This window comes from Chlorocebus sabaeus, chromosome 6 (assembly GCF_047675955.1).
Source record: "Chlorocebus sabaeus isolate Y175 chromosome 6, mChlSab1.0.hap1, whole genome shotgun sequence".
Taxonomy (NCBI): Eukaryota; Metazoa; Chordata; class Mammalia; order Primates; family Cercopithecidae; genus Chlorocebus; species Chlorocebus sabaeus.
Window position 1 is genome coordinate 46,560,810 of NC_132909.1, and position 24,029 is coordinate 46,584,838.

Sequence of the window (24,029 nt, forward strand, 5' to 3'; positions counted from 1 at the left end):
GGGGCTGGGCAGAGCCCCCAGGCTGGGTGACCTCCACGGCTCCTTCCACATTCCTCCACTGTCAAGTATTACTAGGCATGAGCACAGCTGTCAAACTTAACACCGGAAGTTTTCATTTGAAACAAAGGTCTTTTAAACACTCGGAGCCATCTTTCATGGCTAGTGTATCTTTTATTTTTATTTATTTATTTATTTTTCTTTTAATGTTTTGTAACCTTACATGTGATTAAAGTGTTGTCCAGACTTTTTATTTTGGACCAGTCTCTCGTGGAAGTTGCACAAATAGCTTGGAGGGTTACTGTGTATCTTTTGCCAGCTCTCCCTAGTGATGGCCTTTTACATAATCACAGCACAGTGATCAGAGCCAGAAAGTAACATTGGTGTTATTTTTTATTTTTTATTTTTTTGACATGGAGTCTCACTCTGTAGCCCAGGCTGGAGTGCAGTAGTGCAATCTCGGCTCACTGCAACCTCCACCTCCCAGGATCAAGCGATTCCCCAGCCTCAGCCTCGAGTAGCTGGGATTACAGGTGAACACCATCATGCCTGGCTAATTTTTGTATTTTTGGTAGAGATGGGGTTTCACCATGTTGGCCAGGCTGGTCTTAAACTCCTGACCTCAGGTGATCCGCCCACCTCGGCCTCCCAAAGGACTGGGATTGTGGGCATGAGCCACCACTCCCAACCACATTGGTGTTATTAATGTAACAAAGTGTAACTTTGACTAAAGGCCTTAATCAGAGTTTTTTTTTTTTTTTGAGACAGAGTCACTCTTGCCCAGGCTGGAGTGTAGTGACATGATCTTGGCTTACTGCGGCCTCTGCCCCCTGGATTCACAAGATTCTCGTGCCTCAGTCTCCAGAGCGAAAACTCCATCTGAGGAAAAAAAAAAAAAATCTGAAATCTGAAACTCTCCTGATCCCAAGTATTTGGGATGAGGAATACTTAGCCTATGATTTTAAGTGGTCATAGATGGCCGTTTTGTTGGAAGGGACCTTGTTTGTGCTGTGCCATGACTTGTGAGCTAGTCTGTCAGGAAGCCCCTTCACTTGTACCTCCCTTCCTAGGTTCATGGTGCACATCTGCATGTGTTTTTTTATTTTTTTAATTTATTTTTATTTTTTATTTTTTGAGCCTCACTCTGTTGCCCAGGCTGGAGTGCAGTGGTGCGATCATGGCTTACTGCAGCCTCGACCTTCTGGGTTCAAGTGATCCTCTGCCTCAGTCTCCCATGTACCTGAGGCCACAGGCACACACTGCCACACCTGGCTAATTTTTATTATTTTTTGTAGAGATAAGGTCTCGCTGTTTTACCCAGGTTGGTCTCGAACTCCTGTGCCCAAGCAATCCTCCCATCTTGGCCTCCCTAAGTGCTGGGATTACAGGTGTGAGCCGCTGTGCCCAGCCTCATGTCTGCATGTTAAAGTTTCTGAGAATTCCTGTAGAAAAGAAATTTGACTTGACTTAATGCAGTTCCCCTAAACTTACTTTTTTTTTTTTTTGAGATGAATTCTCGCTCTGTCGCCCAGACTGGAGTACCGTGGCCCAATCTCAGCTCACTGCAAGCTCTGCCTCCTGGGTTCATGCCATTCTCCTGCCTCAGCCTCCCGAATAGCTGGGACTACAGGCGTCTGCCCCTATGCCCAGCTAATTTTTTTTTTTTTTTTTTTTTTTGTATTTTTAGTAGAGACGGGGTTTCACCGTGTTAGCCAGGATGGTCTCGATCTCCTGACCTCGTGATCCACCCACCTCGGCCTCCCAAAGTGCTGGGATTACAGGCGTGAGCCACTGTGCCCAGCCTCCCCTAAACTTGCTTAATCCCCTTTTGTTTGCTATTTATTTATTAATTTTTCTCTTTTCTCAGACCTTGCAGGAATGAAAGGTCCCCTTTTCTCAACACCCTGTTATGATCCTCTACACTCTACAAGAGCTTCTGAGGACAGCAGGCTGAGAAAGGCCGATCCTAGCACTTATCTCTTGGAAGACACTTTTAAAACTGTTAACAATATTTATAGCTTTAAAAGTATCCATGTTCTTAGGCCAGTTAATTTAAAAAAAAAACAAAACACAAAACACTCTTGAAGCTAGGTGATGCCTCACAAGTCCACTGAGCCTGTGTGTGGTGGGTCCTGGGTTAGGAGGGGAGGCATCTGACAGCCTAGTTCAACTTCTTTCTTCTGGTGTCAAGGTGGGGTCCATGTCAGGCCACTGGGGATGGGCAGGGGATGTTCCGTTCAGTGAGGCTGAGGGGATCATGGTGAACCACAGATACGAGTTTCAGACCAACCGTGTGTATTTCAGACTGCTTTTAAAAAAATTCAACACCTAGCTAGGTGCAGTGGCTCATACCTCTCATCCTAACTACTTAGGAAACTAAGGCAGGAGGATAGGAGTTTGAGATCAGCCTGGGCAATGTAGTGAGATCCCATCTCTAAAAAAATAAAAACTTAGCTGGGCATAGTGGTGCACACCTGTGGTCCCTGCTGCTCAGGAGACTGAGGCAGGAGGATCGCTTGAGCCCAGGAGTTTGAAGTTACAGTGAGCTGTGATTGTGCCACTGCACTCCGGGTGACAGAGTGAGACCCCATCTCTAAAACAAACACACACAGATTCGGCACATATTTGGTCCATCATTCATCACCTGAACCATGTTAACTTTGTTGCCTTATACAACCTAACACTTCTTAAATGTTGGGAGCTTATAGTTTTTGGAAAATGCTTGCATCTGAAATTTTACAGATTTTCAGATGCAGTGGAACATAAGTCCATTTTGTTTTATTTTATTTATTTATTTTGAGACGGAGTTTTACTCTTTTTTTTTTACTCTTTTTTGCCCAGCGAAAGTGAAGTTTTACTCTTTTTTGCCCAGTGAAGTGGTGTGATCTTGGCTCACTGCAGCCTCCACCCCCTGAGTTCAAGGGATTCTCCTGCCTCAGCCTCCCAAATAGCTGGGATTTCAGGCACCTGCCACCATGCCTGGCTGATTTTTGTATTCTTAGTAGAGATGAGGTTTTGCCGTGTTGGCCAGGCTGGTCTTGAACTCCTGACCTCAGGTGATCCACCTGCCTTGGCCTCCCGAAGTGCTAGGATTACAGACATGAGCTACCACACCCAGCCAGGACAAGTCCATTTTAGTGTATTCATTTAAGCGATGTCCCCAAGGTGAGTCCAGTTCAGTCCAACGCCAGGGGTTTTTGCATGGACAGTCTTCATTGTTGAAGTGGACGTCCTGTTCCCCTGAAGCCTACTGTTAGAGACAGCTCTCCCTACCCTCACTGGCGATGTGCTGTTTACTCCTTCCCTTTCTTTGGACTTGCAGGGTTTCTATGTTGCACTGAGACTGGTGGCCTGTGCACAGAGTGGCCATGAAGTTACCTTGAGCAATCTGAATTTGAGCATGCCGCCACCTAAATTTGTGAGTGTCCGAAGTCCTTCAAGTTCACATTCTTCTAATACCAGATGTGTGTGCGTGTGTATGTGCATGTGTGTATTTGCGTGTATATCTCCATGTTTTCTCTAGCCTTCCCCTTTTATTGTGGTAAAATTCACATAATAGAAAATTAGTAATTTTAAAGTGAACTCTTCAGTGGCATTTAGTACATTTACAGTGTTGTGCAGTCATTGCCTCTGTCTAGCTCCAGAACATTTTCATCCCCCCACAAGGAGACCCCATCCACATTAAGTAATCACTCCTTGTCTCTCACTCCCAGTCGCTGGCAACCACTAATTTTATTTCTGTCAATGGATTTGCCTGTTCTGGACATTTCATGTCAATGGAATTCTCTAACATGGTCTTTTGTGTCTGGCCTCTCTCTCAGCATCGTGTTTTCAGGGCTCATCCATGTTGTAGAATGGATCAGTGTTTCCATATTCCATTTAGTGGATGGACCACATCTTTATCCACTCATCTCTCTGTGGACATGTGGGTTATTTCCACCTTTTTGACTGTTGTGAATAGTGCTGCTGCGAGCATTCATGTACAAGGATTTGTTTGGACAACCGTTTTTAATTCATTTGAGTCAATACATAGGAGTGGAATTGCTGGGTCATGTGATGATTCTGTGTTTAACTTTTTGAAGTCTTCCCTTTTTTGAAAGCACTTTGAAACGTGTATCCTTTTCAGCAAACCCACCCACCTATGATTTAATTCTGTGCCAGCCACAAAGGAATGTTTCTCTCTCTTCTCAGCACGACACCAGCAGCCCTCTGATGGTCACACCGCCCTCTGCAGAGGCCCACTGGGCTGTGAGGGTAAGTGAACGGGAATAGGTCCCTCCTTGGCTCTCCTTCAGATAGAATTGTTCCAGCAGTTGTTCTAGAATTGTTCTGGAATTGTTCTAGTTTGATGTTGTTCAGAACATTTTATAGGTTGATTGTGTCAGCTCTTCTGTCTCAATGTGAATGTCCACAGCACTCGGATGAAACGCCTCTTCTGAACACCTTTTACAAAGGCTATGGCCCTTCACTGGAATTGGGAGTTGCCTACCGGGACAACTAAGTGTCAGGAATTGGATTATTAAAGGACTGCAGTTTAAATCTTGCATCTTTAGGTCACATTCTGTGGTTTTTGCTGCTTGTGTTGGTTATTCAGAATAGAAGAGGAAACGGTGAGAGCTTGCAAGCACGTGGACCCCCAAATGTGTTCCTTGCTTTCTCGCTTCTTTCCAGCCACTTTGCATGTTACTATTCTTTCCTCCCTGATGTTCTGATTGCTTTGTGAACAGCCTCTCTCAGCACTTGAAGTGTTATTTTTAAAACAGAGGATGTTGTGGCTGGAAAGATATGCTACTGCTTCCAGAAAGACGAAAAAAAATGAGGGCTGTCTTCTAAGTACAGAATTCCTTCTAAAGGAAGTGAGCATGGTCCCTCCAGATAACGTGAGGCCTCCTCACCTTCCCTTCACTTTCAGACTGTCACATATCCTCACGTTTGTGTGACTTAAATCCTGACATGAATAACACTCTTGCTATCAAGCAAAGGTCCCAAGTACTTGTGTCCCATGTTTACACAGTTGGTTTGTTCCCTTCTTGGAGAGGTCATGGGTTGGGTGGGGGCATCTGTGCAGGGAGAGGACATGAAGACGTGCCATGTGACCGAGGAGTCATGCAGTCACCTCTGTCATCGAGCACTTTGCCAGTGGCAGTCACTGTGGTAAAGGGTTTCTCCTTGTCATCCAGCGCGTTGTGTGGACTTTGAAACAGAGCTACTTTGTCATGGGAAACACTGCCAAGAGATCTTATTATTTAAAATGTGATGGCTCTTTTCCAGCAGGGGTTATGTCCAGGCCTCATTAGAAGAGCTGGGACTGAGGGGCCTGAGGACCTTGCAGAGAGGAGTCAGGGAGCGCAGGACCAGGCGCTGTAATTGGGGTGGATTATGGTCAAGAGAGATTCTGCATTCCATTCACAGCCACAGTCAGAAAGAACAAGCCCGAAGTGCCAAGTGTTTGTTTCCGTTGTGAACATTCCTGGGCTTCTGAAGGCACTGAGTCAGCAAGTCTGATGGCCGGGAGAGGATCTCAGGCCCCCGAGACAGACCTGCAGCGCTCAGCTTCTTAGCACCAACAGCCGTGAGAGCATGCGGTGTCTGCCGGTGATCTCATCTCTGTGACTGAGGGCACTGTCTTGGTTTTTCTCTTTTAAAAATTAAAAGGTTTTTATTGTGGCTGAAAGACACATCACATAACATTTACCATCTTAACCATTTCTAAGTGTACAGTTGAGGAATGTTAAATATATTCACGTTGTACAGCCATCACCACCGTCCATCTCCAGAACTTTCTCATCCTCCCAGACTGAAACTCCATACCTGAACCTCCCACTCCCTCAACCCCTGGCACCCATCATTCTGTTTTCTGTCTCCATGGATATGCCTAGGGAGGAGGGGACCTCCTATGAGTGGCATCATGCGGTATTTGTTTTTTGTTATTTTTGAGATGGAGTCTTACTCTGTTGCCCAGGCTGAAGTGCAGTGGTGCGATCTCAGCTCACTGTAATCTCTGACCCCTGGTTCAGGTGATTCTCCTGCCTCAGCCTCCTGAGTAGCTGGTATTACAGGCACGTGCCACCATGCACAGCTAATTTTTGTATTTTTAGTAGGGGTGGAGTTTCACCATGTTGGCCAGGCTGGTCTTGAACTCCTGACCTCAAGTGATCTGCCCACCTTGGCCTTCCAGAGTGCCAGGATTACAAGCGTGAGCCACTGCGCCTGGCCTAGTTTTTGTTTTTGTTTTTGTTTTTGTTTTTTATTTTTAGAGATGGGGTCTCACCGTGCTGCCCAGGTCAGTCTCAAACTCCTGGGCTCAAGTGATCCCCCTACCTTGGCCTCCCAAAGTGCTGGGATTATAGGCATGAGCCACTGTGCCAACCTCATACAGTATTTGTATTTTGTGTGTGTCTGGTTTATTTTAATTAGCATGCTGTCCTCAGAGTTTGTCCACATTGTAGCGTGTGGCAGAACTCACTTCCTTTTTGTGGTTGAGGGATGTTCCACTGTCTGGATCTACCTCGCTTTGTGTATGCATTCATCTGTCGATGGACACGTGTTGAGGGTGTTTTCTTAGTGCTCCCAATAGCTCCAGTGTGTGGCCAAGCAGGTTGCAAGAGGCCTGCTCTCCCTGAGTCCCACTCGTTGTGGGCCTCCTTTCCTTTGGAGGATGGAACAGACTGGAAGCCGCTGCCTCACTCATGGCCTCTTTTACGGGCTGCCTGCGCTGTGTCTTTCAGAACAGCAGGAACTGCGACTCCGCATCGTAATGCCGCACCTTCCCTTTGTTCATGAAGAGCTATTCCTATTTATGTATTAATTTATTTACCATTAGAAATAGAGGGCTTCCTGTATATGGCCGGGCTTGGTGACTTACACCTGTAATCCCAGCACTTTGGGAGGCCGAGGCAAGCCGATCACTTGAGGCCAGGAGTTCAAGACCAACCCGGCCATCATGGTGAAACCCCATCTCTACAAAAAATACAAAAATTAGCCGGGTGTGGTGGCGCATGCCTGTGATCCCAGCTACTCGGGAGGCTGAGGCACGAGAATTGCTTGAACCTAGGAGTCGGAGGTTGCAGTGAGCTGAGACTGTGCCACTACACTCCAGCCTGGGCAACAGAGCGAAAGTTTTGTCTCAAAAAAAAAAAAAAGAGGAAAAGTAAAAGAAAAGAAAAGAAACAAAAAAACCAGAGGGCTTCCTGTACTTATTTAAAGTTGATTTTGATAATTATTTGCTCAAGCAATAACATCTGCTCACACTTTTGTCTTTTTGGTACAAGTGGGCTCCTTGGAGGAAGGTGAGACTGATCTGTGTTTCCCTGCAAAGACACTGCCCCATCATGGGAGACTCCTGCCCCACTCAGGCAGCAGCTAGGACGAAGGGCAAGACCTGGGGCCAGGGCTTCCCTCCTGAGGACCTTGGCTCCCAGATCTGAGGTTGCCATAATGCTATTTCCTTCAGGGCATATGTTCACTTTGGAAGGGGCCAAGACAGTTCTAAGATCATTTTGTGCTTTTAGCCAAGGGTGATGATGGGTCCATGGCCATTTTCATTCGGCTTTCGGTCAGAGCTCGGTCTGGATACTCACACAGGTGCGCTCTCCTACTTACTCGGGCTATTTCTTTCCAACTAGGTGGAAGAAAAGGCCAAATTTGATGGGATTTTTGAAAGCCTCTTGCCCATCAATGGTTTGCTCTCTGGAGACAAAGTCAAGCCAGTCCTCATGAACTCAAAGCTGCCTCTTGATGTCCTGGGCCGGGTAAGTGGGCCGCGGACTTGGTTCTTCCGCACTCGGTGTCCCTGCTGTGTGTGGGCGCCACTGTTCTCTTTCCCCACGGTGCTTACGAGGCTCTCGCTCCTTTTTCTCCCTGTGCTGTCAGGGGCTTCATCAGCACTCCTGTGGGTCCAGCCCCGGCTGGCTCAGGGCTTCCTAGGGCGTGGCTTACAGTGTTCACCCAGCCCCTGGGGAGGGTGCTAGAATCCTTGCACTTCACAGATGAGGAGGTGGACTCAGAAGTGAAATTGCTGCCTGGGGCTTCGGGACCAGTAGAACTCAATCTTAAGCTCCCCAGCCTGGGCTTTCCCACTTTCCATTGTGCTGAACGAGGGAATGTGTGTGTGTATCTTTTTATTTATTTATTTATTTATTTATTTATTTATTTATTTATGAGACGGAGTCTTGCGCTGTCGCCCAGGCTGGAGTACAGTGGCGCGATCTCAGCTCACTGCAACCTCTGCCACCCCAGTTCAATCTATTCTCCTGCCTCAGCCTCCCGAGTAGCTGGGATTACAGGTGCATGCCACCACGCCCCGCTAATTTTTGTTTTTATAGTAGAGATGGGGTTTTACCATGTTGGCCAGACTGGTCTTGAACTCCTGATCTTGTGATTCACCTGCCTCGGCCTCCCAAAGTGCTGGGATTACAGGCATGAGCCACCACACCCGGCCTTTTTAGTTTCTTTTTTGAGTTTTTAGAGATGGGGTTGCCCAGGCTGGTCTCCAACTGCCAGGCTGAAGCCATCCTCCACCTCAGCCTCCCGAGTAGCTGGGACTGCAAATGCATACCACCATGCCTGGCTCTTTTCTACTGTTAATTACTCTTTTTCTTCCTGTAAAGCTCAAGGTAAAAGTATTTTCAACTCTGCTGCAAATTTAGGAAAAATTGTATGCATTTTCTTTAAAAAAAAGTCTTGGCTTGGTGCAGTAGCTCATGCTTGTAATCCCAGCACTTTGGGAGGCCGAGGTGGGTGGATAACTTGAGGTCAGGAGTTTGAGAACAGCCTGGCCAACATGGTGAAACCCCGTCTCTACTAAAAAAAATACAAAAATGGCCGGGCGTGGTGGCTCACGTCTGTAAATCCCAGCGCTTTGGGAGGCCGAGGCGGGTGGATCACGAGGTCAGGAGATCGAGACCATCTTGGCTAACACGGTGAAACCCCGTCTCTACTAAAAATACAAAAAAAAAAAAAATTAGCTGGGCATGGTGGCAGGCGCCTGTAGTCCCAGCTACTCAGGACTCTGTCTCAAAAAAAAAAAAAAAAAAATTAGCCAGGTGTGGTGGTGTTTGCCTGTAATCCCAGATACTTAGGAGGCTGAGGCAGGAGAATCACTTAAACCCGGTAGGTGGAGACTGCAGTGAGCTGAGATCGCACCACTGCACTCCAGCCACAGTGACAGAGCGAGACTCTGTCTCAAAAAAAATTAAAAACTCTCAATTTAGGCTGGTGTGGTGGCTCATGCCTGTAATCCCAGCACTTTGGGAGGCTGAGGCAGGCAGATTACTTGAGTCCAGGAGTTTGAGGCCAGCTTGGGCAACATGGTGAAACCCCATCCATACTGAAAAAAAAAATACAAAAAATTAGCCAGTTATGGTGGTGTGCGACTGTAGTCCCAGCTACTCTAGAGGCTGAGGTGGGAGAATCATACCTGAGCCTGGGAAGTCGAGGCTGCAGTGAGCTGAGATCGTGCCATGGCACTCCAGCCAGGGCAACAGGAGTGAGTCTGTTTTAAAAATAAATAAATAAATAATTTTTTTTGGTTTTGTTTTTTTGTGAGACAGTCTTGCTCTGTCACCCAGTCTGGAGTGCAGTGGCATGATCTTGGCTCCCTGCAACCTCTGCCTCCCAGGTTCAAGCGATTCTGCTGCATCAGCCTGCTGAGTAGCCGGGACTACAGGCATGAGCCACCATGCCTGGCTAATTTTTGTATTTGTATTTGTATTTATTTATTTATTTTACTGAGATAGAGTCTCGCTCTGTCGCCTAGGCTGGAGTACAGTGGTGCGATATCAGCTCACTGCAAGCTCCGCCTCCCAGGTTCACGCCATTCTCCTGCCTCAGTCTCCCGAGTAGCTGGGACTGCAGGCGCCCGCCACCACACCCGGCTAATGTTTCATGTTTTTAGTAGAGATGGGGTTTCACTGTGTCAGCCAGGATGGTCTTGATCTCCTGACCTCGTGATCCCGCCCGCCTCGGCCTCCCAAAGTGCTGACATTACAGGTGTGAGCCACCAAGCCCAGCCAATTTTTGTATTTTTAATAGCGATGGGGTTTCACCATGTTGGCCAGGCTGGTCTTGAACTCCTGACCTCAGGTGATCCACCTGCCTTGGCCTCCCAAAGTGCTAGGATGACAAGTGTGAGCCACCGCGCCTGGCCAAATTAATTAATTTTAAAAGCCTCAATTTGTTTCTATTAACTAAAAGTATAGTTGTCCCTTGGTATACTTAGGGAGATTGGTTCCAGGGCCCCATCATACACCAAAATGTACACATACTCAAGTCCTGCAGTCAGCCCTGCAGATACAAAAGTTGGCCCTCTGTATATTCAGGTTTCACATCCCACGACTACTGTATTTTGTATCCACATTTGATTAGAAAAATACGAGCATACGTGAGCTTGCACAGTTCAACAAACCATGTTGTTCAAGAGTCAACCGTGTTTTGCTTTATTCTGTGTTTTATTATTTTTATTTTTGATGATACATAGTAATTGTCAGGTGAGGTCCACGTGATGGTTTAATACATGCACACAATGTTTAATGATCCCAGCACAGTAATTAGCATATCCATCACCTCAAACATTGATCCTTTCCTTGTACTGGGAACATTCAAATCTTCTCTTCTAGAGACTTTGAAAGATGCGATAAATTATTGTTAGCTATAGTTCCCCTATTGTGCTATTGAACATTAGAATTTATTCCTTCTGGCCGGGCATGGTGGTTCACACATATAATCCCAGCACTTTGGGAGGCCGAGGTGGGCGGATCATGAGATCAAGAGATCAAGACCATCCTGGCCAGCATGGTGAAACCCTGTCTCTACTAAAAATACAAAAATTAGCTGGGCATGGTGGCGTGCTCCTGTAGTCCCAGCTACTCGGGAAGCTGAGACAGGAGAACACTTGAACCTGGGAGGCAGAGGTTGCAGTGAGCTGAGATCGCACCACTGCACTCCAGCCTAGGTGACAGAGTGACTCTGTGTCTTTAGAAAAAATAAAATAAAAGAACTTACACCTTCTATCTAACCATAAATATGTTTTATTTTATTTATTTAAATTTTTTTTTTTTTTCCCGAGATGAAGTCTCGCTGTCGCTCAGGCTGGAGTGCACTGGTGCCATCTTGGCTCACTGCAACCTCCACCTCCCTGGTTCAAGTGATTCTCCTGTCTCAGCCTCCTGAGTAGCTGGGACCATGGGTGCACGCCATAACGCCCAGCTAATCTTTATATTTTTAGTAGAGATTGGGTTTCATCATGTTGGCCAGGCTGGTCTCGAACTCCTGGTCTCAGGTGATCTGCCTGCCTTGGACTCCCAAAGTGCTGGGATGGATGACAGACGTGAGCCACTGTGCCCAGCCATGCATGCATCTTTGTATCCATGCATCTCTGCACCCATGTCCCTCTGATCCATTCATCTGCATCCCTATGATCCATTCATCTGTGTGTGCACACACCCATGCAATGTATGTATCCACACATCTGTGCATGCATCTTTGCGCCCATACATCTATGCTGACATGTCCCTGTGTGTCCATATTTATGCATGCATCCGTGCACACTTGCATCCGTGCCGTCATCCATCTGTGCATCCAGGCGCCCACACATCATGCATCTGGTCAGTCATTTAGTAAACATTTTTCAGAGCCTGCAGTGGACTATGCCTTGTGCTGGGCAGTGGGAAGGTGGGAATGATTAGGTACCATCAAAGAAGTCAAATAGGTAATGGTCAAGATGCTTTTACTTATTTACTTATTTACTGAGGGCTTAGTGTGTGCAGGCCGGGCCCTAGTGCTCTGCATGAAGACACACATCCAGCACTTGCAGCCATGCTGTTAAGGACTGTGTCTCACACCCCTCCACCCCCTGTTGTTCAGATGGGGAAGCAGATGTTCAGGGTGGTTGGGAAGTCACCCTGGTTGCACAGTTGTGGAAGGGTGGATAAGGGATGAGGTCCTATTGCAGGCAGGGTGGGGCAGGATCCAGTGTGCATTCTGGAGCAGCTGTCCCCAGAGCCTGCCCTCTTCACCTGCCCTGTCCATTAGACACCCCCCACAGCATCCCTGATAATCACAGTTTGGCCCAGTGAGGACAGTGGTAGAGGGGAGGGCCCCTGACCCACTCGAGCACGGGGAGCAGGGCAGCCAGGGAGGACTTTCTAGAAGAGGTGCCCCTGGTCACATCCTCCAGGGTGAGGGAGACTCTGGCGGAAGTCTGGGCATGTGGGCAGCTTGAGTGATGGCACAGAGGCCGCAGGTAGCCTGGCATGCCAGTTAGGTCCAGGGCTCTCCCTGGGCACTTCTGCCCCCCAGGGCCCCCAGGGGACATTGGGCAATGCCTGGGGACATTTTTGGTTGTCACACCTGGGTCGGGTGCTGCTGGCATCTGGTGGGTCAAGGCCAGGAATGCTGCTCAGTGCCCTGCAGTGCACGTCATGGCCCGCACCCCAGAGAGTGGTCCGGCCCTAACAGGCAGTAGTGCCGAGGTGGGGAAGGCCTGGGCTGAGGGAGGACTGTGGAGCCAGAAAGGCCTGTTGGAGTCCTGGATTCCTGGCAAAGTAGGTGGAGGACCCCGTGGAGTCTGTGGAGGCTGGGCTGGGGTGCAGGGACCTGCTACCATCAGGGGCTCAGCAGCAGCCAGGTGACAGGGCCCCATCTGCCAGGCTGAGGAGCAGGTGAGGCAGGGTCAGGTGTGTGTTCTGGAGCAGTCCCTGTGGTAGCCATAGGGACAAGACTGGGACAGGGAGGCCAGCTGGAGGCTCTTGGCTGTGCGAGCTGGGGAGTCATGAGCCTCGGGCGCAGCAGCAGAGGTGGAGAGGAGGACCCAGACGTGAGAAACCTGCATGGACTGAAGCCCTGGTGATTGGCTGGGGAAGGGTGATGGTGACACATGAAGCATTATGGATAGAGCAGTGGGCATCTTCTTAGATCCAGGGACTGGCATCCTGCCCAGCATTGGCCTGGCAGGCAGGTGTGCCCATCCAGGAAGGCTGGCATGGGTTAGGAAGCTGGCAGCGTAATGGTGCTTGAGATCTGCACGTGTCTTAGGCACAGTCCAGAACCCATGCCTGCCTGCCTGCCTCCTCTTCAGCACCCTGAGTGGACCCAACACCTGTCTCACCATCCACTGCTGGGGAGAGGAGACGAGACCCACAGACATGCTCAGACATGAGCTCACAGCCCTGCCCAGCTGAGAATGCAAGGGAGGGGTGGGGTTTGCAGGAGTGAGTGTAGGGGGTGTCGGTGTTTAGGGCAACACCTGTACTCAATCAAAGCTGTCTTTCTAAGATGTCTCTGTAAGACGATAAAGAGGAAACTCAGGCTAAGTTTAAAGTGTAGCCTTGGCCATGATTATAATCATGATTGTCAGACCATGCATCTGGTAGTTGACGGTACTTCACAGGTGATGGTTTTTCTGAGAACTCGCAGACTGGTTCTGAAATGTATGTTGACTTCCCTGTCCTAAGCCCAGTGAGTGCCACGGCTGAAAGTCTGAGTTCTGCCAGGTGGTCTCACTCTCACCCAGTCTTTCCTCCCACAGTAACCCATGCTGGTCTCTCCCTTGCAGGTGTGGGACCTCAGTGACATTGACAAGGATGGGCACTTGGACCGAGACGAGTTCGCTGTGGTAGGTCCTGCTGTTTCCTTCCCACTCACCCCAGGAAGGAAATGTGCAGTGCACAGGGGTTGCTGGATTCATTTGTTTTTCTTGTTTCTTTCTTTTTTGAGACGGAGTCTCACTCTGTCACCAGGCTGGAGTGCAGTGGTGCGATCTTGGCTCATGGCAACCTCTGCCTCCCAGGTTCAAGCAGTTCTCTTGCCTCAGCCTCCCGAGTAGCTGGGACTACAGGTGCCTGCCACCTCACCTACCTAATTTTTGTATTTTTAGTAGAGACAGGGTTTCACCGTGTTGGCCAGGATGATCTCGATCTCCTGGTTCGTGATCCACCTGCCTCGGCCTCTGAAAGTGCTGGGATTACAGGCATGAGCCACTGTGCCCGGCCTTCTTTCTTTTCTTTTTTTTTTTTTTGAGATGGAATCTTGCTCTGTCACCCAGGCTGGAGTGCAGTGGTGCCATCTTGGTTCACTGCAGCCTCCGCCTCCCGGGTTCAAGCAATTCCCATGCCTCAGTCTCCCAAGTAGCTGGAATTACAGGTGCACTCCACCACAGCCAGATAATTTTTTCGTATTTGTGATAGAGATGGGGTTTTACCATATTGGCCAGGCTGGTCTTGAGTTCCTGGCGTCAAGTGATCCGCCCGCCTCTGCCTCCCAAAGTGCTGGGATTGGAGGCGTAAGACACCACACCCGGCCTTCCTTCTTTCATTTTTTAAGTGTTTATCTTGACATAGTTCTTTGTATGTAGAAAAGTTTCATTACAGGTTGAGTGTATCCCTAATCTGAAAGTCTGAAACCGGAATGCTTCAAGATCTGAAATTTTTTGAGCACCAACATGACACTCAAAGGAAATGCTCATTGGAGGATTTCAGATTTTTGGATTAGTAATGCTGAACCAGTAAGTGTAATACACACCTTCAGAAATTCAGAAAACTACAGAATCTGAAACCCTGTGGTACCAAGCATTTTGGATAAGGGATACTCAACCTGTAATATGGAGAATTGTTTTCTGTTTTTGAGACAGAGCCTTGTTTTGTCATCCCGGCTGGAGTGCAGTGACGTGAATACCCTTGCTGCAGCCTCGAACTCAAGCGACCTCCCACAGAGAATTCTTTTGAAAACTCTTCACTCAAATTTCCCAGTGCCGCTAATTTACTACATTTGTCTTATCTTTCTCCTCCCTTCTTCCTCCCTCCTTCCCTAACTCTGTCTCCCTCCCTACTGCTGCATGAAGTTTTCCTTCGAACCATTTTAGAGTTAAGTTGCAGACACGATGCCTCTTCATCCGTAAACACTTCAGTGCGTATTTCCTAAAAAGAAGGACTTCTCTTACACATAACCATTATCCACTTCAAAATCAGGAAATTCACATGATAGCATCGCATTTATGATATTTTCATTATATCCTATATATACCCCTTATATTCTGTATGAGTGTGTCTGTTATTATCTAATCCCAGGATATTACTCAGATTTTATCAGTTGTCCCAAAAATGTCCCTTGTGTCTAAAGAGAACCCAGTCCTGTGTGTTACATCCTGTTGTCCTTTGTCTTTGGTTTCCTGGAATCTAGAACAGTTCCTCCATCTCTCTTCGTGTCTCTTGACATGGACTTTTTGTTTTTTTGTTGTTGTTGTTTTGTTTTTGAGAGGGAGTCTCACTCTGTCACCCAGGCTGGAGTGCAGTGGTGCAATCTCAGCTCACTGCAGCCTCCACCTCCTGGATTCAAGTGATTCTCCTGCCTCAGTCTCTCAAGTAGCTGGGATTATAGGTGCCTACCACCACGCCCAGCTAATGTTTTTTTTTTTTTTTTTTTGTATTTTTAGTAGAGATGAGGTTTCTCCCTGTTGGCCGGGCTGGTCTTGAACTCCTGACCTCAGGTAATCTGCCCATCTCGGCCTCCAAACTGCTGAGATTACAGGCATGAGCCACCGTGCCTGGCTTCAATGTCAACATTTTGAAGAGCACAGGCCAGCAGTTATGGAGTGTCCCTGGGCCTGGGCCTGGCTGCCAGGTCTTCTTGATGACCCAGGTCGTGCACTGTTGTGGGACAGGAATCCCACGGAGGTCACACCTGCCCCACATGGGTCTCCCACCTGGGGAAACATGATGTCAATGTGCCTTCTTATTGCCATGTTGACATTCATCACTGGGTCAAGGTGGGGCAAGGTTGTGGGTTCCTCTGGGCAGTTGCTCTTTTTCCCTCGGTGCTCAGTTTGTCTCTTGCAGGGGATGCCTCGATTCTGTCAGCACCTATGACTCTCAGACTCTTCCCTAAGAGTTCCACCGCTGCTGATGAGTCTCGCCTTAACCTGGCAAGATTAATTACGATGATAGTGGCTCCCAAACAGTGATGTGCTCATCAAAACCATCATTCCTTACACTTTTATTAGTTGGCCTTCTACAAAGAATTTATTTCTATGGCTGTGGCCTGCCTCATGGATGCATCCTCAGTTCCACTGTTTTTTGTTTTGTTTTATAGAGACAGGGTCTCGCTCTGTCACCCAGGCTGGAGTGCAGTGGCGCGATCATAGCTCACTGCAGCCTCCCTCTCCTGGGCTCAGGCGATCCTCCCACCTCAGCCTCCCGAGTAGCTGGGACTACTCCTGAACGTCTTGAAGTACAAGCCTCTCTTCTGGTGTCTTTAGACTTCCAGATCAGTACTGGGAAGGTGCCAGCCCTGGAGCCGGTGGCCTCCCTGAGTAGTGAAGGGATGCATACCGAGTCTGGCTTGATTGAATTCTTTCTGTGTGCATTTCAGTCTCAAGGAATAATTCAACACATGTCTTGGAAAGTTACACATAAGAGATAACTCATCTGGAACGATTTTTTTTTTTCCCTCTGGTGAGCTTGGGAGCGTCCTCACAGAGTGTCTGTCCTGTCACTGCAGCCCCCAGAAGGGCTGCCCTCTGCCTTCTCCTGGTGGTGCCCGGCCCCAGCCTTGTCCCTTCAGCGCCATTGTCGTTTGTACCCGCAGGCCATGCACTTGGTGTACCGAGCCCTGGAGAAGGAGCCCGTGCCCTCCGCCCTGCCCCCGTCCCTCATCCCCCCATCCAAGAGAAAGAAGACTGTGTTCCCTGGCGCCGTCCCTGTCCTGCCCGCCAGCCCCCCACCAAAAGACAGCCTCCGCTCCACGCCGTCCCACGGCAGCGTCAGCAGCCTCAACAGCACAGGGAGCCTGTCCCCCAAGCACAGCCTCAAGCAAACACAGGTATGGAGCCCTCAGCGGGCACAGTCCCCTCTCAGAGCACAGTAGGATGTTTCTTGGGAGTTCTTAACATGCAACCCCAGAGCAGTCAAGTTTGTGATGAAATGTTTTTAAAAAATATTTGCAGCCAGGCGCGGTGGCTCATGCCTGTAATCCCAGCACTTTGGGAGGCCGATGTGGGCAGATCTCGAGGTTAGGAGATCGAGACCATCCTGGCCAACATGCTGAAACCCCATCTCTACTAAAAATACAAAAAATAATTAGCTGGGTGTGGTGGTGCGCACCTGTAATCCTAGCCACCCGGGAGGCTGAGGCAGGAGAATCACTTGAACCTGGGACTCGGAGGTTGCAGTGAGCTGAGATTGCGCCACTGCACCCCAGCCTGGGCAACAAGAGCGAAACTTCATCTCAAAAAAAAAAAAAGTATTCGTTTATCTCATTATTTCAATAGAGATGAGGTCTCCCCATGTTACCCAGGCTGGTCTTGAACTCCTTGGCTCAAGTGATCCTCCTGCCTCGGCCTCCCAAAGTGCTGGGATTACAGGTGTGAGCCACTGTGCCCAGCCTGTGTCTGCAGAGCTCTTGCCGAGAGTTCTTCTTAAGTATTGAAGGTCAGGTTGGGGAGGTGCTTTATTGGCAAGGAAGCTAGTGGGACCAAACTCACTGGCGGGCACAGGTCACCCAGCTTCATAACACGCCTCTCTGGTGATCTGGTGGTTTTCTCAAGACCCTCTGACTAGACTGATTTTACCAGTGGCCCCTGTTGGGGTGGGGTGGGAGGGTATAGCTCCTGCCCCGAGGACGGCACTGGTAGGATCACAGTCATGAAAACCAGCATTTCTGGGGGCCTACAGTTCACATGCTCCCCGCACTCCACCTTCCTCATCTCCAGGCTAGCAACACTCTTGTCTGGGGCCCCCAAGGGCTACCCGATTTTGCCCTCATGCCAGATTTGGGTGAAGCCACTTCCAGCCACCAGGGTCTGATCAGCTTCCCTTGGGACCTGTGACTGCTGAGCCGGCCTTAAAGCCCAGCCCTCACTGGGAGAGCCAGTTCCACGGGCAAGGCTGCCCCGTGTTGGGTTTACAGCCAAGCTCGCACCAGAATCTTGCTGCTGACCTACCCTGAGGCCCCAGAAATCAGGCAGTGAGTTCCTTTTGTTTGCCCAGCAAATATTATTAGGACTCTTGTCATCCCAGAGCCATAATTTCATATGTAATTTCTTCTTTGGACCGGTGGGACACAGACCCCCCCCCTTGTTTATGTGTCCTGCCACAGCTCAGCTTGTCTGACTCCCATTACCTCTTTGTCATCCCTGGCTTCTGAGGTTAGCTTGCTGTAGCCCCTTGACTTAAAGGCAGCAAGCCCATTTCTTATTAGAATTCATTTATTGGCATCTTTATGGCCACCAGACTTGAGGCAGCTCACAAAATTTACATAGTACAATGCCACAAGTAAAAGTCAGGTTGCTCTTGCCATCTGAACTCTCATCATTTGAATTAGATCCACAGATATATTTTTTTATTTTTAAATATATAAGAGACAGGATCTTGCTCTGCTGCCCCAGCTGGAGTGTAATGGGGCAGTCACGGCTCACTGCTATCTCAACCTCCTGGGCTCAAGTGATCCTTCCACCTTAGCCTCCCCAGTAGCTGGGACAGGCAGATGCCACCACCCCTAGCTAATTTTATTTATTTATTTATTTATTTTGTAGAGATGGGGTCTTGCTGTGTTATGCTGGCTGGTCTTGAACTCCTGGGCTTGAGGGATCCTTGCTGCCTTGGCCTCCCAAAGTGCTGGGATTACAGGCAGGAGCACTGTGCCTGGCCTAGTGCCATAGATTTTGATAAATTGTTTGATCAAGTCCTTGCTGTACTTCATTACACATATTTGCTACGTGAAACCCCTGAACTAAGCTGATCTGGGTCACATGGTATCCCTTGTTTCCCAAGCTTGCTTTCTGAATTCCCCGAGTTGGTATCAGGAGCATGTTAGATTTGGACATCACAGGAGACTTGTTCATGAAGAGTAAATGAGTTTAACCATTGTTTCCCAGTCTTGACCATGAGTCCCTTCTCCTCAATCCTACGGACATCTTTGGGTTGTCAACACTGTGATAACTCTTTGAGAAATCCTTTTTTTTTTCCCCCCCCAAGACAGAGTCTTGCTCTGTCGCCCAGGCTAGAATGCAGTGGCACAATCTCAGCTCACTGCAACCTCCACTTCCCAGGTTCAAGCAATTCTCCCACCTCAGCCTCCTGAGTAACTGGGATTACAGGTGCCCACCACCACACCTGGCTAATTTTTCATCTTTTTAGTAAGTAGGGTTTCACCATGTTGGCCAAGCTGGTCTCAAACTCCTGGCCTCAGGTTGTCTACCCACCTTGGCCTCCCGAAGCGTTGGGATTAGAGGCATGAGCCACCGCTCCCGGCCTAAGAAATCCTTTCATAACTAAGAGGAATGACTTTGAGTGGCAGTTTCAGGCATCATGGCATTCGTCGAAGGTGAGGAGTGGGTTGCAGCTTTTTGTACAGTTGCTGTGTGGAGGAGGAACAATCGATCCCTCCAGCCACATTTGCCTGTCCTTTTTCTCTCTACTTCCTCATCATCTAGATAATTCAATCGAGTGTTGATTCTCACTGCTATTATGAGATTGTTTAAAAGGAGTGATTTGTATAAATATTAGTAAAAAAAAAAAAAACGGGAAGAGGAAAAGCATGTCTAGAGTTCAGGACACAGATGCCGTGAGCTGTGGCGTGGTGGGTTTGTTGAAGGCCTGCGGTAATGCAGGCGGAGTGGGTCACAGAAGAGGCCTGCCCCTGAGTGCCTGAGGGACCTCAATGCCTCTGAACCAGGAGGTGACCGGGCCCTGGTTGACCCATGGTGGCGTTTGCCTCTCTCAAGTTAACTGAGCCGGCGGTGAGAGGGGCCGCAGGTGCAGCAGGTGGCCCAGCCCCAGGGCTGTGAACCTCAAGCTGCACTGGGCTCGTGGCTCCGTCTGCCCTGGCGGGGTTGGGACTGCCTGAATGTTGGTGGGGCCTCGTGGGTGGCGGCGCTCTTGGATAATGGGGTCTCATTTGTTACCTGTAAGTGGTGTGTCTGCATTGACACCTTGGGGGTATCTGTTGTTTCAGGAGCGGGATCAGGGACATAGAAGGGTGGTCTACAGAGTCCTGGGACGGGACACTTTGGCTGCCTGTAGGGCAGCCTCTGGGGGACGAAGAGTGGGAGGACCAGGGAGGCTGGCATGTGGCAGGGCCGGCTCTCCGGGGACAGTCCTTCCAAGTGGGTGCTCAGGGGGATCTTTTCTGGCATGTTTGAACCTATCCCCTGAAGATCACAGCCTCCCTCATGCCCTAGGTGGCAGGGTAGATGGACAAGCAGAGCGGGTAATGGGGTGGAGAGAGGTGCAGAGTGGCATCTGGGTGAGCTTCACAGAGCCAGCCTCAACCTGTCTCAGCCTCAGTTTAGCCAGTTACAGAACAAGGATCTCATCTGCCCTCAGCTCATGGAAGTGAGGAGAGTTTGATGCCAAATGTGCATGGAAGTGCTTTAATCGCCCTATCATCAAAAAGCATGTGTCTGGGGGTCATAAAAAACTTCCAGATTAACTGTTTTGCCAAAACTGTTTCAGCCAACAGTGAACTGGGTGGTGCCGGTGGCAGACAAGATGCGATTTGATGAGATATTCCTGAAGACCGATCTGGACCTGGACGGCTACGTGAGTGGCCAGGAGGTGAAGGAGATCTTCATGCACTCGGGCCTCACCCAGAACCTTCTAGCACACATATGGTGAGGCCGGACGGGTGGCAGTCGTGGCTGTGGGTGGCTCCAGGGGGCCTATGAGTGAAGACTGTGGAGGGTGGTGGTCAGAGGGCCCCTTCCAGCTTGTCACAGGCTTCCACTGTGTCTGGCGTCCTTTATTCTCCCTAGCCTGACAGAGGCTGAGCAAGGTGCATGTGCCAAGCCTTGAAGCCCATGCTCCATGCTGGTCAGTTCACTGTCTTCCAGTAGGAGCACCCTCTGGCCCCTCTCAAGAGCTCCCAGGCCATCTGCTCACACAGCTGGGCCCTGTTCTTGCTGGCCATGATACTGGTTCTAGCAGGAGGCCTGGCCTTTGCCACAGCTGCCTTCGGGAGGTGTGGGCAGCAGGGTCTTGGAGCCTCTAGCAGAATGGCCTAGGGGGTGGTGACGGGGGTGGGGGCTACAGCTGCCTCCTGTGGGAGGCCCTGCTCTGGAAAGGCCAGTCCTTTGGCTCCCGACAGGCGGGTGAGCACAGGGAGACCCTTTCTGCACCTCAGAGCCCAGTTGAGGAGTCGGCCTCACCCCCACTTTCCCCCAGGGCTGGACACAGCTGACTTTATAGGGCTGGGGCACTCCTCTTGCCACTGGCCAGGGCTGAAATCACTTTTGAGCTTGTTGCTCAGAACTTTGTGGCCTTAGAGAAGGCTTCACTTAGGAGCTATCAAAAGGAGAGAATTGTTGGATAATTCTCAAGAGGCAAATCCCTCCAAGTAGAGCAGTGAAATTCAGGATGTTACTTAGTGGCTTGGGGGAAACGACTGTCCTTAGTGGTAATTCACAGATGTCCATACTGTGAGGTGGGAGCCTGAGAACCAGCTGTCACAGAGTCATCACCCAAACGGCCAAGCCACCTCCGACTGGCTAGGGACAGTGGGTCTCACCTGCCTCGGATCCAGTGTCCCTTTTAGAAACCACAAAAATAGTGTCCCCTTTATGACTCTGAAACCAACATACACACAATTCCTGGTTAGTGCCCTGACACCCTGACTGTCATGTCCAGGGGGCAGTAGAGGGAAAGTAATTTATAATGCATGCTGCAATTGGTACATGATGTAACGACATGGAAATGACACAGGAAATCGTGAATCCACCTGGATCAAAAGAAGGAACTCAGAGGTCATTCCATGTAGGCAGCAAAGGGAAAGGAAAGGATAATTGGGCTCTCGAATAAACAACCACGAGGAAAGATGTGTCTGTGGGTGCCCGGGGCGGGGCCATGGCCCAGTGTAGACGACACACCTCCTAGGAGGGACTGGAAGGAGGGGGAGCATGAAGATGGAGGCTTTGTCCCTGCGATGGCCGCCACCGTACAGGTCAGCAGAGCAGGATGTGGTGTCAGAGCCGGATGGCCACCGACTGAGCCACCCCCAAGCCCTTTTTCTCTCAGAACCCTCCACAGGTGGGCCTCGGACCCCATGCTCCTTGAGAGATGGCCAGAGCAGAGAAGGGACGGGAGTGGAGAGGCAGCTGCAGCCCATGAGCAGGCTGGGGCCCGCAGGGGTAGACTGGGGAGAGATAGTGGCAGTGTGAAATCGTCAGGGCCTCCAACTGTGGGGACAACTAGGCATTTTAAAGCAGCCTTTATCAGCGATGTTCCTTGAAATCTGCTCATTCCCCGCAACTCTGTTCACGCACCACATTTGGGCATAAATAAGCCTGTTAGTACTGTCCCAGCTCTCTTTGGTAGAGGGGGAAGCTTCTACCATAACGGCTTCTGCTGTAACTACATAGGAGATGGGAAAGGAGGTCCCATGTTGAGAGGGTGGCATGGGTGAGGGAAGACATTTTTCACAGACCCCAAGGCCTTATCCTTGATCAACAAGGGTCCTTTCCTTTCCTGGCTGGTTCCCCCGCCTTTTTTTTTTTTTTTGAGACAGAGACTCACTCTGTTGCCCAGGCTGGAGTGCATTGGCGCGATCTCTGCTCACTGCAACCTCTGCCTCCCAGGTTCAAGTGATTCCTGTGCCTCAGCCTCCTGAGCAGTTGGGATTACAGGCCACCATGCTCGGCTAATTTTTGTATTTTTAGTAGAGACGGGATTTCCCCATGTTGGCCAAGCTGGTCTCGAACTCCTGACCTCAGGTGATCTGCCCACCTTGGCTCCCAAAGTGCTGGGATTACAGGCGTGAGCCACCATGACCGGCCCTGGCTGGCTCCTTGATTATGAGTGTCGGGGAGCCTGTCACCTCAGCTCCTTGGAACCACTGTGTGCTGCTATTCAGATGCTGCCTTGGCCTATCTTTCAGGCCATCCAAGAGCCATGTGGGCAGAGGATGCTTAGTTGTGGGGGACTGTCCTGTGCATTGTGGCCATGCCCCTGTGGCAGCCTCATTTGGGCATAAGAGGAGTGTTTTAGTCCATTGGGCTGCTGTGACAAACTGCCACGGACAGAGTGGCTTAGAAACAGACGTTTCTCACAGCTCTGCAGGGTGGAAGTCCGTGATCCAGGCACCGGCAGATCCAGTGTCTGGTGAGGGCTCACTGCCTAGTTTGTAGATGGCCGCCTGCTCGCTGTGTCCTCACATGAATGTGAGGCAAAAGAAGCAGAGAGAGCCTTCTGGAGCCTTTTTTATAAGGGCACTAATCCCACTTATGAGGCTCCACCCTCATGACCTCATCACCCCCCAGAGGCCCCATCTCCCAACACCATCCCATTGAGGGGTAGGATTTGGACATAGGAATCTGGGGAGACATAAACGTTCTGTTCATAACAAGGAAAGAGAGTCGTTGCTGATTCTTCATCATGATGACACCCCAAAGTGCTGCTGTCACCCCCATTTGAAGGTCAGTGACCGGGGCCATTCAGATGACCCAGAGCCGTGTGTGGATGCTTGGTCTTCGCACCCATTTCCACGGAAGGGCTGGTCTACTCCACGCATGCGGCATCAGAACCTGCCCCACGCACGAGATAAACCAAAGGAAGAGGCAGCTGCATCTTAGTCCTAGTGAGGTTTCCCAAGGGGTCGACTCCTCAGCCCAGGGGCCCAGGGGCTCAGGGTTCTCCAGCCCCGACGGCCCTCCTAGGGTAGGGGACGCTGGGAGTGGGAAACCCCCGGGCCACTTTCTGGGAAGGAGATGTGAAGTAGGAAAGGAGCTGGGGCTTGCCACTGCACCCTGCCATTGTTTTCGTCGCTGTGATTTTTGAAAAGCATGGAATCGGTGACTTGTGTTCAGGCTGAGTTGGCGCCTGTGATGTGTAATTAGCATCCCCACGTTTCTCCCAGGGCCCTGGCCGATACGAGGCAAACGGGGAAGTTAAGCAAAGACCAATTCGCGTTAGCTATGTATTTCATTCAGCAGAAGGTCAGTAAAGGCATCGACCCCCCTCAAGTCCTCTCACCGGACATGGTCCCGCCCTCAGAGAGAGGCACGCCCGGCCCGGTGAGTGCTGGTCATGCCCTGGGGGTATTACATCCCT

The 24,029-nt window shown here is 49.9% G+C and overlaps 1 protein-coding gene across 1 annotated transcript in view; it reads left to right on the forward strand.

The window, feature by feature from the left end:
- Positions 1–24,029, forward strand: part of EPS15L1 (epidermal growth factor receptor pathway substrate 15 like 1) — a 115,343-nt gene that overhangs the window by 29,472 nt on the left and 61,842 nt on the right. Inside the window, 7 exon segments of the mRNA XM_007995644.3 lie at positions 3,320–3,415; positions 4,189–4,251; positions 7,623–7,748; positions 13,550–13,609; positions 16,576–16,809; positions 20,442–20,599; positions 23,836–23,992. Of these exon segments, the coding sequence (XP_007993835.1) occupies positions 3,320–3,415; positions 4,189–4,251; positions 7,623–7,748; positions 13,550–13,609; positions 16,576–16,809; positions 20,442–20,599; positions 23,836–23,992 (894 nt within the window).